General features: G+C 40.8%; 1 protein-coding gene across 1 annotated transcript in view; it reads right to left on the reverse strand.

Annotated features, from left to right (window-relative positions):
- Positions 1-5,093: 5,093 nt before the first annotated feature.
- Positions 5,094-15,562, reverse strand: part of nos1apa (nitric oxide synthase 1 (neuronal) adaptor protein a) — a 214,202-nt gene continuing 203,733 nt past the window's right edge. Inside the window, exons 11-13 of the mRNA XM_069679904.1 lie at positions 10,230-10,426; positions 9,936-10,060; positions 5,094-6,283 (exon numbers count right to left, since the gene is read on the reverse strand). Coding sequence (XP_069536005.1) covers positions 5,650-6,283; positions 9,936-10,060; positions 10,230-10,426 — 956 coding nt within the window. The 3' untranslated portion in view covers positions 5,094-5,649. The remainder of the gene's footprint in view (positions 6,284-9,935; positions 10,061-10,229; positions 10,427-15,562) is intronic.

Consider the following 15,562-nt stretch of genomic DNA (forward strand, 5'->3'; position numbering starts at 1 on the left):
ATATGATGCTTTTGCTGCACAGACTTCTTCCAGACTTCTAACTGTCCCCGACACTTAATGATTCATTATGCACGGAGGCCTAGATTCCTTTGTAGACGATGAATAAATGCATCATGTTTGAATTATTTAACAGTGACATGACCTGTGTGTCTTAGATGATTAGCTGTTTACACCACTAATGTGGATGTTAAGTAAATAAACCCCCTCATATCGCAGTCACGTCCATCCTCCGTTGTATTCCAGACGGGCTTTAACTCATCTCGACACAACAACAAACACGAGGACGACAACACACAGAGCTGACAAAGACGACCAGGGTTTCCATGAAATAGGACAAATACAGATGAATTAAACATCAGAGCAGCTTCTTCTCCTGAGTTCCTGCCACCGCCGTCTCTAAAAACAAATCTATCAATCAGAGCGAGGACACACAAGAGCCTGTCTGTACTCATCAACACTGAGATAGATTCAGGAGCGGGAAAAAGAGGGAAAAAGTGACGAGGACAGCAGCTCCGTCAAAACAGGAAGTTTGCTGGAAGGGCTGAGTGGGAGGCCGGCTGTCGTCGTCGCAGGAGAGACAGGATATGACCAAAATATGTGCGGAGAAAAAGACAAAGACACAAAACACAAAGGTCATGATTAAGTCTATTTCAGATTTTTTTAAAGATTACAGGAATTATTACATCCCCAAGATACAAAAAAGATACATTAGGAAAATAAAACATAAAAAATCATCTGTTTCGATTTTTGTAGCATATTTTCATTACATAAAAAAAAAGACAGTTTTCAGTATAAACGATAAAACGAGGAAGTCACAGGTTTTCTTTAGCGCTCCATGTTTGCAAAAAGCCTGTCAGGTGCAGCGTTGAAATTCCTTCATTCATCATAAGCGGCTGAAATTGAGTCAAACCGCTTCACAAAACAAATCAAACAGATTCAGAACAAATATATATATATATAAAACATGAAGCAAGATCATTTCTTTTTTCCATCAAATTCTAAATAAAGATCGCCTTGACTAGTTTCTATAACCGAATATATCAAAATAAATCACTTTCCTTCATTTGTTAGAGCAAGAATAAATTTGTATATTCACACATGCTGTAAAAATAAAATGTACACCACTGTTCCTTCATCAGAAAATACAAAATAAATCAGCTTTAGTGGTTCTAAACGGTTCATGATAATGAGATCGAGCTGCTCTGATTGTCTCTAAAATGCTTCCTTTCTTTACACTCTAAAAGAAGAAGAAACAAATCATTTCAGGCACTCAGACAGTATCTTATTGCTTTTACCTCCTGACTCTGTGCGAGCAGCGGCTGTCAGTCTGATGCGATATGAGAGGTGTCCTCTCTGATACGGGGTTTATTCAAGCGTGTAGCAATTATCTCCGTGCTGAGGGACAGATCGAATCTGCAGAACAACCTCAGAGTCACAAGAGACACAAAGATTTCAACACAAGCATGGAAGCCGTAAAGACACCTTCCTGACCGCACGATTTCTGCACGTTAGGTTCTTTCTGTGCTTTTCTCACTGGTTTGAAATGAGCACGACTCGCTCAGCAACATTTGAATCAAACTGTGATGACAGATGTGAGTTGTTTTTTGCTTGTGTTGCCAGCCCTGTCAGTCAAATGTGTTCAAACCGCAGCCACAGGGACCTGACGAAGCAGGTGAGCTGAGTGCTGAGTGTTGGATGATTTCTTCTTTTATGTTTCAACGTTGATTGTTGCACTTTTAGTCATTAATGTTTAAATCTAGGGATGCTCGATATTGGAATTTTTTGCCTATATCCGATATGACGATATTTTCCTTTTTGCCAATTTCGATTCCGATATATTTGGCACGTTTTTTCCACCTAATTGCAGAGAACATCAAGTCCCCCCTGTTGTGGAATTGATACCAGGCCTACTCTTATTGTAGGCCAAAAACTGCCATACTGCAGACATCTTGCACCCTTCTTCGGGCTAGACGGAAGAGGCGTTGTACAAAAGGTCATGCGTCTGATCACTCACGTTTCCGAGCACACCTGAATGAAGCATCCCCACGAAACACGGCTATGAGGGAGGCATGCCCGGACAGGTTTCCTGCACCTACTGCGGAGACATCAGTGATCTCTGACGGACTCTTTTTATCGTGTGCACGTCCATGAATATGTAAGTTAGTTTTGCACTGATGTTTATGTTACTCTCTGTAAGTGTCGGCTGAGTTTCTGTGACTTTTTAGTCTTTATTTGTATATTGTTGATAACTTTGTGCAGGCATTGCGCGCATTACATAGCATTACGTCAAGCTTTCTCGGGAATCATCAAGCATTTGGACAAATTTAAAGCAATGTTTTATCGGCGGAAAATAACAGCAGAAAAATGACCTATCTGCCGATGCCAATATGTCATTTTCAAGCCATAGTCTGCCGATACGGTGCCGATAATATCATGCATCCCTATTTAAATGTGATGAGAAATGCAAAAGGACTTTAAACCAGGTTTGCAGGGGCTTCAAATTCAATACACAAAATACAGAACAAAAGAGTTTGTTTGTCATGTGAGATAGGCGTCAGAGTCCTGTTTTTTTTATAATGGATTACTGATGTTTTTGTGACATTTTCATTGTTAAAACTGTGTTTTTTTTCAGAATATTTTCCCCCTCTTGTCCCTTCTGCTCTTTCGCCTCTCGGCTCAGCTCACCCAGATGTCAAAGCATTTTCCCATGTGCGTGTTGTCTCGCAGTGGGAATTGTTTTTATTTTGCAAATATCCACTTGCTGAAACACAGGGGAGATGAATGTGTGTGTGCCTCTAAAAGCACTGAGAAAAGACATTTGAAGAACTCAATAGGGGGAAATTGTTTCCACAAACAGCACTGCAGGAACTCTGTAAAATCCAAACACCTGACTGCAAACAGTTTTTACTCAGAATAATAAAAACTGTCCACAGAAAGGTCCACGGATTGTGTTTTTATAGCGATATCAGTGGTTTCATTATAGCTTTAAAATAAATGGGCATCTTTCAGGACATTACTTGTATGTATGACAAAGTCAGAGAGACAAAGCGTCCCTTCTCTACCAGAGTCCAGCTCCACATTCCTCTCATTCTGCCGGGCACGACCTGACCGCAGCTACATCTGTCTCTGTGTCTTCTGGAAATTCTTCGCTCTTTTTTGAGGTTCAGGAAATCTCTGCAGGGACACAGCGGTCACTTACAGTTTTCCGCAGTGGGACCTCACAGCAGAACGGGTCATCCTTTTTGGGATCTACATATTTTTCTATCATCTCAATCAAGTCGCACAGATCTACGAAAACAGATGCTCGGATAATAGTGTTAAGAAAATACAGATTTCCACTTTGACTGTGCAGAAACAGTCACCCCAGCTTGATCCTGCTTGTCTTACAAAAGCACAGAGGAGCTTGAAGCAGATTGATTGATGCAACAGCTGGATATTTTCTGTGGATGTCAGCTCACCTTTAGCCAGCTGAACACACCTGACTGTCTCTCTTATATGATTTAAAATATGCATATAAAAAAATGCTATTTGAACTTTGGTTTTCAATTTTGCATGAGTAAATGAAGTAAAAACAAAAGAGAATAAGAAAAATAATTTCTAAAAGTTATTGCTTCTCTTTTCGCTCAGACAGACAATCAGCTAAAATCTAAAATTCACTAACGATACACTTTCAGAACTTCACGATGAAAACAACCTGTCTGACTGAGACGCTCATTTGTGTCTTTGGTCTGTCACTTAATGATGTGCGTGAATTAAATGCACCTCTTTGATCTCTCTCTGTTGACAGCTCATTATCTCCGCTTCTCTTCTACATAAAAACAACTTTTCAGCAGCTAATCATCCACATGCCGCCCGTCCTTCCATCCGTACGTACGTCTGCCCCAGGTTTTGGGAGGGTTAAAAAATCCACTTTCAGTTCAGCCAATTAAAAATGTGATTTTTGTCAGCAGTCCAAAAATTGGAAACCCTTCTGACCCTATAGTTCATAGATATGTTCATTTAATGAAGCAGGTTTCGGCGCCATGAGAATACAGTTGGGTTCCTGTTGGCGTAAGCTGATTGATGGTGAACTAGCGTTTCTTTCTGGGGACAAGAAAGTGTTGACATAAAATAAGAGGTAGGGATGCCATATAATATTGGCAAGTCAAAAGTATCAGCAGATAAAGACTTTAAAATTACAAAATTGAGCTGGTATAATCTCCATTTACAGATTCTACATAGAAATGTAGAATCTGAATTGGAAAATATCAAAATTTCAGATGTGGCTGAAATCAAATTCATGCAGCCTTAAGAGAAACTGATTAACTGCTTGCCACGTGGATTTTATATCCTCCGGATTCAAAAAGTTGGTCTATGTCTTGCTCTCAGAAACTGTTCAACACTGGTCAGGGTCTTCTGGCAGAATAAGTTCAGAAAACGCTCCCAGTAACGAGTAAAGAGGAGGAAATATTTTAAAATAGCCACACAGCTGTTTGTTCCTCTTACTCACTCTTCCTCTCTTACTCACTGGGAGCTTTAAAGGGTCACTGTCGGGGTCACAGTCGGTGCTAAAGGCGAGTCTAAGAGGGGATGAGTTCTGTTAGTGCTGCCGCAAAACCTGCTGGACCACAAAAAGAGGTCAGATTGATGAATTATGGATGAGGCTGAGGGTCAAAAAGGTCTCTGTTCCTGATCAAACTCTGGCAGAATCTGCTGCTTTACATTTTGTTCAGACTGAACTGAAAGTGAGCTCCCCCCGAAAACCTCCATCTCTGACACATCCACGTTCATTCAGCCTCTCTCTCTCGTTTCCTACAACTCCTCCTGCCTCTGCTCCCTTCTCCAGACATTTCCAAACTAAAACATCCGTTATACTGAATGTAATTATCGCTTTATAACTCATATTAGTATGTTATTGGTTTCACTGTAGCAGCTTTTGTGTAATAATGACTTAGAGTGTGACAATAAGAACAAATGTCCCTTTAAACGGTTTTTAAATGTCAAATAGGCTTGATGATAAAGCATAAATATAGAATACTATCAGTGTATAATATATCAAGGTAAGCAATAGTATGATAAATACATTATTTTAAAGATGGTGAGTAATTATACATACATTTTTCTCAGTATAAAGTTTCTGTAAAGTTATAAAATAACAGGATTTTACATGTTGAGCCCATTTAAAGGGACATTCAATTACATTCATGATATCAGCATCTGGTGTTTTTGCATTCCCAAGGCAGATATGATATTTTATAAATCTTTTCTAAAAGCTTAAACATCATATTTACACTCTGATAAAATTATATTCCTTACTTTCTGAGTGTTTAAAGTTGAAATGTACTCATCTCTACGAAGCCAGTTTCTTTCTTTTTACTCGTGTCTCATTAGAGGTAAGTTGGCAGTGTCTATTCTTAAATCAGCCTTCACTGTGACCTTTGACCTCCTCCACACATCTAAATCATTTAAAAAGCTACAGATCCGGTCCCTGACCTGCTTCCTGGAAGCCCTTGTTCCCTTTTCCTCGAGGAAAAACCCCGGGGCAGGAAGAGTTCCATATTTAAAACGGGCAGTGAATATTTGATCGGCAGTCTGTTTGAGTTACCTCTAGAGTTGAAATTAAAACTTTCAGAGACATACTGAACTTGTGTCTGACCCCGGCTCTGCGTGTCACTCAAAGGACAGCAGGTCAGGGTGTTGCTCTGAGTCTTCAGAGCTCACTCCGGTGACTTTACTGCAGGGGGCGCCGTTCCCCAGCAGGACCTCCTCGCCCAGGCTGATGCGGCAGGGAGTTTTCCCCGAGCGAGGGGTGGAGGCCAGGCGGGAGTCCGGCCCTGGAACCTTCTGCCAGACGTCGCAGGGTTTAGCTCGGGGATCATGCAGGGGGGGATCTTTGTTGATGAGGTCAGGTACGGAGAGCTGCAGCTGGGTCTGATGTTCCTCTAACCCTCCTTCTGTGCTTTCCACATCATCTTCTCCTCCGCCATCCACTCCATCAACTTTGCTGTTGCTTCCCGTCGTCTCCCAGTCAGGAGCAACTTTCTTCTCTGCTTTCGTGACCTCCTCTGACCCCTCCTCCTCCGTCTCGCCCTGCTGCTGCTGCTGCTGCTCCTCTTCAGCGATGAGGGGCGTCTTGTCAGGAGAAGAGAGGAAGGAGGAAGTGTCAGCGGCGTCTGGAGAGGAGACCACGGGATCAGAGGAGATCATCATGTCCTGGGTGGTTTTCAGAGCCCGAGGCAGGCGCTTCTTCCCCGATGGAGGGGGTGGGTCCAGGCGAGGGAAGGAGTCGAAGGAGGAGATGTGACTGGAAGAGAGGAGAAAAGGTGTATTTAGTCAAAGTAAGAAAAGACAATATATGTTAAGAGTAAGAAATGCACCAACAAAAGTTTTGTTGCTGGTACATTTGCTGCATTTAAATGTTGTATGTTTGTGTTTTTGTCACACGACTGATAAACATTAGGCCAGGTAAATATTTAGCAGATACTAGTCATCACACTTATATCGATAAAAATGGGTATTGACTTGAATAAGGTTGTATGAAACAATGAAAACATGTTTGAGGAACAATTCTGAGTTTAGCTTAGCTTAGTCTTAAAGGAGAACAGTCTCATACTGCACTGCTGAGGAGTCTAACCCAGGAGTGACTTGGCTGACGCGCTTCATCCGTTGTTTGCAATCAACATTAAAGATGATCAGCAGTCAGATTGCAATTAAAACAGTCAATTTACTATTCCTCAGTGCAATAAATTAATAGTGTCCATAGCTGTGAAAAACAAAACTTCCAACTTAAAGTGATGACAAACCTCGCGCTTCAGTGGTCAAAAACCTTTTGCCCTTCTGGGATCACACACCTGACCCAGACGATGGCTTTCCTGTCTCTTATAGCCGAAATGTAACGTCACAGCGACACCCTCATTAGATGCAATAAATAAAATGTATGTTATTGCATAAGGACCACTAATTTGGCTCTAACACTTAGCATAAAGACTGGAGACGGTTTAACAGGTAGCCTGACCCTGCAGACGTGAGAGTGGTATATCACTTTTGGCATCTAACTCATGGCAAGAAAGTGAATAAGTATCAAGCATAGCGTTAGTTCAGGCAGGCCACAACGTCAAGCCCTTTATTAGCTGTCAGCAGCGAGCCAAGCCAATCCTCAATCAGCTGATGGCTCAGCTGACTTCCCCTTTGCTTTCTATTGGAAACTTACATTCAGAGCGCTCTACTTAAACAGCTCTAGCTCAGCTTCCTTTGCTGCTTCCTCTGCTGGCTGATTTGCAACCCACCTCCAGCCCAGCTCCTCCTATCGTGCTGTGTCCGAAATTAATCATTGTCATTCATGCTGTTCTGTTCAGGGGGGGGTCTTTGCCGCTGCGCTCCCTGCTATAGCCGTTCATGATGGCTCATGAAGGGCAGGAAGGTGTGCTCTTCCTGCCTCGGGCTTTCCATGTAAGAACAAGAACAGAACCAAACCACCAAATGTAAAGTACCAGCAAAGTAAATAAATGCGTAAGTTGTAAATTATGTGTTATAAATTATAAACTGTTGGTGCATTGTATGAAATTTTGATTGAATGAGACCAATACATGGCCGTACATAATTATCAAGTGGTGAAATAGCAGAGCGTGTGTGTGTGTGTGTGTGTGTGTGTGTGTGTGTGTTCGTGTGGAGGAGGGAGGAGAGAACCAGCTAGAATTTCAATCCACTTTCATTCCTGCTGATCACTCTCACAGCTCCTCATCGTGTTTACTAAAACAGACCAATCTCTCACGTCGGTCCCTTCAATGACAGAAAATGAATATGGTAACTGCATCCCATGGCGGTAAGAAGGATCTTATCGTTACCACTGTGTGATCGTTCACTGGAGCTGACAGGGACGCAGACAAAGATGAGAGTTCACTAAGCGCGGCTGTGCTGCACCAGAATGAAAAGAGATATCTTTTTGTTGTTGAGGGATTGTTGTGACTATGAGTCACTTTTATTCTGTATTCTGATTGTGCATGTTATCAACATGTTTGTAAATGTGTTGTTCACATACAAATGGCTGCCTAAAGGTGGTGCTGTTTACCACCACCAGATGTCTCAGACATTTCCATACGTATCTATATATTTGGACTTTTTAATCAATTTTCCTGATGTTAGTTGATCTATACAGCCCTGGTCTAAAGACAAAAACATAAACAACCCAAATACTGGATGCAAATTAAAAAAGTAAATAACAGTAAAGTCACATCTTCTGTTTTTTTATTAAGACGGGTCCTGTGTTTTCATTTCCAGGTGGTATTTAAATAAAACGGCTAAACAAAAAGATGCTCCTGAATGATCACAATTCATTTCACACTTGCAGGATTCAACAATGGTGAGTGGAATCACATATTAGGACAAACACCTCAGCTCAACTTCGCAGGGTCAGACGGTGGTCTGGCTAAATCTCTACAGATCATCACTGGTAATTCAAACTGAATCTATTCACAGTCCAGTGGATGGAGACAAATGAGAGCAAAGCTGCCAAAAAATGACTTTTGCTTGACTGATCTTCAGTCGAAGAGACAACAGATCAATGCTTCTGGAACAAATCCTCAAATACAGACACACATACCTCCTTTGGTGTGTGTGTGTGTGAGGGCAGGTAATGAATACACACTTTCATTCAGACAGTATAAGAAGCTGAAAAGTCTCAGACGTCTCATGGGTGCCTTTGATGTGTCATTATTAATTTAAAACCACATTTCAAAGGAAAAATTCTTAAATCATTCAGACGTTCTAACCCAGAACCTAATTTACAGTGATAGACACTTCTCTTAGCACAGGTTGTTTAATACTTTTGCGGAATATAAAGCTACGTCTTGAAGTGGTTTTATCAGTAAATTGAATTTGAGGCCTTGGAAAGATTTGAATGAATCATACAGTTCAAAAGCACGAAGGAAAGAAGGCTTCTTTTAATAAGACAGCTCAAAGGCTGACCAGAAGTGTAATCAAAGAGAGGGCAAAGGTTTCATTTAAGATGACCTCAGGTTCACAATAAGTGTTTAAATTAAGAGTGGAGGAAATGTGTGTGTGCTTGAGTGTGTGTGTGTCTGTCAAGCGGCAACCTCCGGTGTTGAAAAATGAAGCCAATGCGAAAGTGCAAAAAAACTGCAGTTCCTCGAGTGGCCACTTGAGGCTGGCTCCAGAAACCAGGAAATAACATCACAGCAGATGGGAAGGTGCAGAAATAAGTAGCTATAAAGCTCTAAATAGCTAATTTTATTGTTCAAGATAACTGTACGGGGGGTGAATTTTTATATGACACGCCTGTTCTTCATTTATAGGAGCCGGGTCACTTGATTGACAGGTGGATACTGCTGGCTGTCTGCTAGACCTCAACACAGACACACAGTTACTGAACTTAACTTCACCTGTTTGTGTTGTTGGAGCCTTTTGGGGACTTTTTCATTCAAAGTTTGGACAAATAATCTGTCTCTCTCTCTGTGTGTTTATGGAACTTTCTGGCCGTGCAAGAAGTCTGAGCTCCAGCTTTTCGGGGAGTTATGCTAGTATTAATGTATTGATATATTTGTAGCACTAAGTATCAGGTATACTGTGCTCGCTTTAGCTGCTTGTCAGCCTGTTCAGTGTTTGTCAAACATTTATTTAATCGTCGGCCAGTAAATAAGAGTCAGAAATTGTTGGCTTTTTCCCCTGACATGTCGTTCACCCGTCGCTATCTCACCGGGCGAGCTAGCTGCGAGTCCGCTACTTGTTTAGTCTGATAAATTAACACCTGCAGTCAGTCACCACCGCAAACAGAATCTCCTCCTGGGAAATTTAAACTAGCTCATTCACAAGCTAATGGATCAGCCACAGACCGACTGTTTAGCTTTTCAACCTCTCGCTCCTCTGCAGCTCTACCCTCTCATCCACATTTGGTGACTTCAGGCTCCAGTAAACCAATATGGCGGCGCCATTGTGTGTACCTGTTAGCAGTAGTCTGGTTCATCTGGTCCATACAGCTCCACACGGCACCAGCGCTCTTGTTAACCTCAGTTACCCCGATGTCCCCGAGGTGGGTTGGTTCCTTTCTTCTTAACAAATCATTGACCTTAAAAAAAGAAAGGAAGAAATATAAACCAAAGAGAAAAGAAATATACAAAAGTAAAAAGAGAGAAACAAAGAGTAAAGAAAGAAGGAAAGGAAAGAAAAGGTACATTGAGACTTAAAGGGATAACTGACGTGTGGACCATCAGAATTAATGATTGTGCCGTTCTTACCTTTGCGCCGACAGCCTTGCCCAGATTAAAGGCATTTTTAAGTCTCTGTTGGCCTCCCGAGGATGGCGAGTCCACCAAACTCGACCCCAGGTTTGGATTAGCAGATGCTGGGGAGCGTCGGGCCGAGGGCTGACCCGCCCTGGAGGTCTGAGGACTCTGCTGCTGGGCGATGGAGTTCTCAAACATACCTTGATCAACTGGGAGAAAGAGAGCAGACAGAGGAGAGAAAGGCAGCAAGGTGAATACACAGAAGGATTTAACAGAAGATATTTATCTGCTTTAACAGCATGTGTTGTTGCAAAGCTGCAAATCCTTCAAGCATGAGACAGTACAAATGGGATGTTTGAGAGTGAGATGCAGAAAATAAGTTCTTGAAGGAGGAAAACTCCACTGAAATTACAAGCAGGTTACAGCCTCTCCACAACACTGCTTAATCTACTACTTTCTGGATTTCACTCATTAAATGTATAACGCTTCGTTTGAAGCAGCTTCTTTAGCTAGTTTTGGCAGATAATAGTAAATCAGACTGCAGAAGTCATTTGAAATGTTTCTAAGAGGAGTTTCATTTGGAATCCATCCATAATGCCCAAAAGGAGCTACAAACTTTTCCCCAGCAGAGCCTAAAGCTGTGTTCAGACCAAAAGCGAGCATGATTTTGCATTACTTCTTGCAGGTTTGGGGACATTTGTGTTTACTCGCCTTGGTTGTTGTATCTGGGTTCATTAAATCACCTTAAGGTGCACACTGCTTAATTTCCCCACTTCTCCAGGGAATGTTGGATTAACTTCTGCTTCCAGCTACTTGTGACAGCCGCAGGCCAGTGCCCAGTATGAACACATTAGCTAGGTCAGACTCGGCTTAGTTTGATACCAAGATTTCTCAGATGGAACCCAACTACCAGCATTTCATTTCAGCTGTGGAGCAGCTATCCATGTGTCTCTGGTGAGTAGAAGTTTCACTGTATCTAACAAGTCATAGTCGACTGAAATCTGGTAGCAGTAAGAACAAAAAATTAAAAGGTTTTGCTGTGTTTTATTGCAATAAATGTGTCAAAATGCCGATTAAACTATATCATTATGCAGATGTGTACAAAGGGTAAATTCCTGCTTTTTCAGCTCTGTCCTTTTAAAATACTAAATCTCAATCTCAAAGTGTTGTACAACTTACACTGCTTGATTCACATCAGTTGCATTGCTTGACTTGAATTAACATATTTCATTTGACTTTTTAGGATATTGTGCTATGCAAGAAATATGCTATGATTTTGGTTTGAACACAACTTAACAGGGACCCAGTATTTAACATGTTGTTGGAGTATTCCTTTAAGTATCCTCCTCCTGTGTGACTCTGCAGCTTTGCACAAGACAAACCAATATTGCATCATTACAGAAAGATTCAAAGGTATTTTATGAGAGGCAAACAACATATGGGTGCCAGATGGCAGTGCAGCAACACTATATGTAATGAGCACAAAATAATATAGAACACAAGACTCAAAGCAATTGCAATGACACATGCACAGTGAAAGCAAAATGAAGCCGAAATGGACCAAAATGCAGGATCAGAAACAGCAAACAATAAAAGGGAGGCTCAGGTTGTTTCAATCCACTTAAGACAGAAGATCTTACCTCTTGGAGAGAAATGTTTCTCGGAAGGCATTTAATGAGACATAAAAGTATCAGATTTCAGAGCATTTTACCTCTACGGAAGCAGGTTATTGAGCTGTTTCTGCTTACTTACGAATCTGCTTCTACAAGAGGACAAGTCAGGGAACGTAATGGCTAAGAGTCGCAAACTGCATAAACATGTCTGAAAGGTACAGTGTCCCAGCCAGATTAATGGGAAAAATATCGCCATTTGGAATCAGATGGCGCACCAAAACCGGGTGACCTTGACTTCACTTTGCACACACAAGCATTTCACTTACCCACCCGATAGAGAGATCTACAACAGTGCATTAGCGAGGCCAGACGCAATATGATCCAATATTATGAATCAACCTGATACAGAGGGCATTTAGAGTAACTTCAAGGAGAAGGAGTATGTAAAGAACAAAGAGAATGATTCACTTTGTTACATTATATATCGGGTTTTATAATGGACAGGATTCTGCTGTAGCATCAGTATGCATTCACAGTAGAGGAGACCAGTATATAAAAAGTGCAGAGGGTTGTGGATAAAGATAAATTAGGATAAACTTAAACTGCAGTTCGCATAAAAACCCAAAAGGACTGCATTGTAGTGGAACCAAGACCGATTACAACCCAGGAGTCCAGTTAGTATTATACATCCATGAGTTTGAAGGTTTATCAGATACCAAAACAGAGCATAAAGAGGAAGCTAAATGTCAGTTAGCTACCCTGTTAGCTTGGGGAGCTTTCCCCATTATCAATAACTCCTTATCAAATGAGATATTGAACAAGATATTGAACAAAGTGGCAGGGGATGAAAACATCCAGGTGCAAAAAACATAGACACAACAACTGTACACAATACAAGGTATTTTCTGACCAGTGCTAGCACGTTTCAGCTAGCTGCTAGCGATTAGCTCTCCCACAACTGTAGTTACACTGTAAGGCTTAGCAGAAAACGTAGCTGGTTCTTTTGATGTGATTTGGTTGTCTTATGATTTTGCCTTAGACTATCAGAAATTATTGGGTAAGTGAGCAAGTATTGGGTAGGCTACTATAAAAAACTTACTCATACTTACTCTGACATGAATTGAGTCCATATTTTGTTGACAAGCATAGCTGTTAGCTAGGTATTAGCATTGCTTGCCACATGACTTAGCACTTTCTGATGATAAAAATTGTAACATTGTATGTTGGCCTTTGTAGCATTGGTTCGACTCTTGTTTTCTGTTAGCAGTTTTGTTGTTTACTGCTGATTTGAAGTAGTAAAACTAAATCAAATATTCTACAGCCCTGTCCTGTTTTCATTGGGCAATTTAAAACTGTTAGCTAACCGTTTAGCTCTGTTAGCTTACAGTGAAATGAATCAAATATTTAATAGCTATGTTCTGTTGTTTATATTGGAGAATATCCAACTGTTAGCTAACAGTTTAGCTCAGACATTTCACTGAGAGGACAATCAAAGGTTTAGTTTTGCTCATTTGTTACTGTGACACAAAGGGCACTTCATTTACATGATTTGAGACTTTATTCAGTGTTCCTTCTGTCTACCAAGGTTATTCAGGGTGTAGGCTACTGACTGTATATCAAGGTCATCAAGTGATCTCACGATCAATAGGGACACATTGCACAGGCTATTTAACATCCATATTGATCCCATCAGAGAACAAGGCCACATAGTCATCCATCTTTAACTCCTAATGGAGATGTAATGAATGGACTGTAATGTAGTAAGCCCCTTGGAGGGCTTCATGAAGGACACGAGAAAGACAACATGTTTGTGCAACATGCCTAACGTGTTTTGAAAAAACGTATGTGTAATTCAACAGATTTAATGTCTTTTTGTAGCTTTTCTCCAAACTTGTCGTCCAGAAAGCCATGCCACTGAAAAGGTGAAACCTGCTGTTTGGAAATGAGCCCAGGTGTCTCAGTCTGGCTCATTTACACACAGATGTGATTTATCATTTGTATTTATGACCATTTCTCTCCTATACTGTCCCCGAGCCAGCTCTAAAACTCTGCTCTCAGGGCTCCTGTATACTCTAAACGAATGCAAATTTGTCGATTTCTCAAAGGCTGTCAAATAAAGTGCCGCGTTCAAATGCCAGGATACCCACAGGAGGTCAGTTTGTCCCCACCAAAGTGAGTTACGGGGAGGGTGATAGCTTAGGAAATATACGATTTGTGAAAACAAAGGACAACAGAAGTTATATAGAAGTTAAACCTAATTAAAAAGGAGCAGGATTATGATTTTGATTTCGCTGTGGCACCAGATTTTAAAGATTTATTTTTGAACTTCAAATGATAGAGATTCAAACTTCACCATTTGCAAACTGAACAGTTTGTAGTACCAATTGGTCTTAAAACTAAACATGGACAAATGTGCCATTCAATCTTTTCCCATCAATTTTTTAAGTTAAAAACTATCCATACCTAAATATTCAAATATGTAATGTAAGTGAGTCCAGTTTCCTTTTAACAGAATCTTTGTCACTTCCTGTGCTGACATTTCCCCTCTGCACCTCACAACTGAGGATTTCATGTGGGCGGACACTTAATCTACGTCCTCCCAATTAGTGGAGTTGGGACAGTCCTCTGTGCAGGAGCCCTGCTGTGATTTAGGCTGATGAAACAGGTGACGTTTTTTTTCTACAAATCTTGCCTACTGAAGCATTAAAATGAGAGGATTAATTGTACATCACTCTGCACAGCAGCTTCCGCAGAGGTAATATTTCAGTGAAGTTCTAAATCTAACAGTGGGATGCATATTTCAGCTTTACTGTCAAACTTTCAGTTTTAAACTCAGCATTTGATGTGAATTAAATTAAGTTTTAACCTGATGACTATGGTTATTAAAACCAAAACAAAAGCACTGTGTCCTCCAAAGATACCCATTCTTTAAATGAGTGGTAAGCTTTCACAAAGAAGGCACACTTAAGAATTAAGCGAGGCGTTCAGGGTCACAATCGCAAAAACAAAAAAAACAAAAAGCTCTGCAATTTGCGTAAACATTTGCACCACTCCAAAGGCCAAGTCATTGAAAGACTTTACACAATTTAAAACGCTAGTTCTTCCTTAACACAGTCAAAATATTGTACTGTAAGCATAAACACATATAACGAATTTTGTATTATTGTATACGATAGAGCAGGGTCACTGAAAGACCCCCCAATCAGTGGCAATTGCACCTTATGTGTATAAGCTGAGGGCTACAATTTTAACCTCTTTTTTAAGCAACTATTTGTAGACATATTTGGAATGTGCACAAGTGAATATGCTGAGTTAATTTTAAGCACTTCCTGTTTGCAATCTACTCATGGATGTTCAGAGAACTTCCACTGGATTGCTCTCGGGGTGTATGGATGCATATTGGAGATAATGACATCCAATCTACAAAGTGTATCATGTTTGGAGTTCAGTATCACCTTGGTTATAACTATAGTACTTTAATTGGCTCCATGAAATGTGAGTCACAGCTGCTTGATTATCAGCAGCCCGTTATAAAATCTATGTGGCTGTCATTTTCAGAACACCAGCAGGAGTATTGTTAGTTAAGTCTGATTTGGCTGCTTTAATACAAATCTGTTTGTTCTTTTTTTTTGGTTCAGGGCCACAAAAAATACCAAAACCAGCCTACATGAGTCTCAGGCGGGCTTTCATAAAAAACATTGCCAGTCGACTACTTAGTTAGTTTTTTAACTA

This window comes from Semicossyphus pulcher, unplaced genomic scaffold (genome assembly GCF_022749685.1).
Source record: "Semicossyphus pulcher isolate SPU_LCO1_2020_fin unplaced genomic scaffold, fSemPul1.0.p SCAF_4, whole genome shotgun sequence".
Taxonomy (NCBI): domain Eukaryota; kingdom Metazoa; phylum Chordata; class Actinopteri; order Labriformes; family Labridae; genus Semicossyphus; species Semicossyphus pulcher.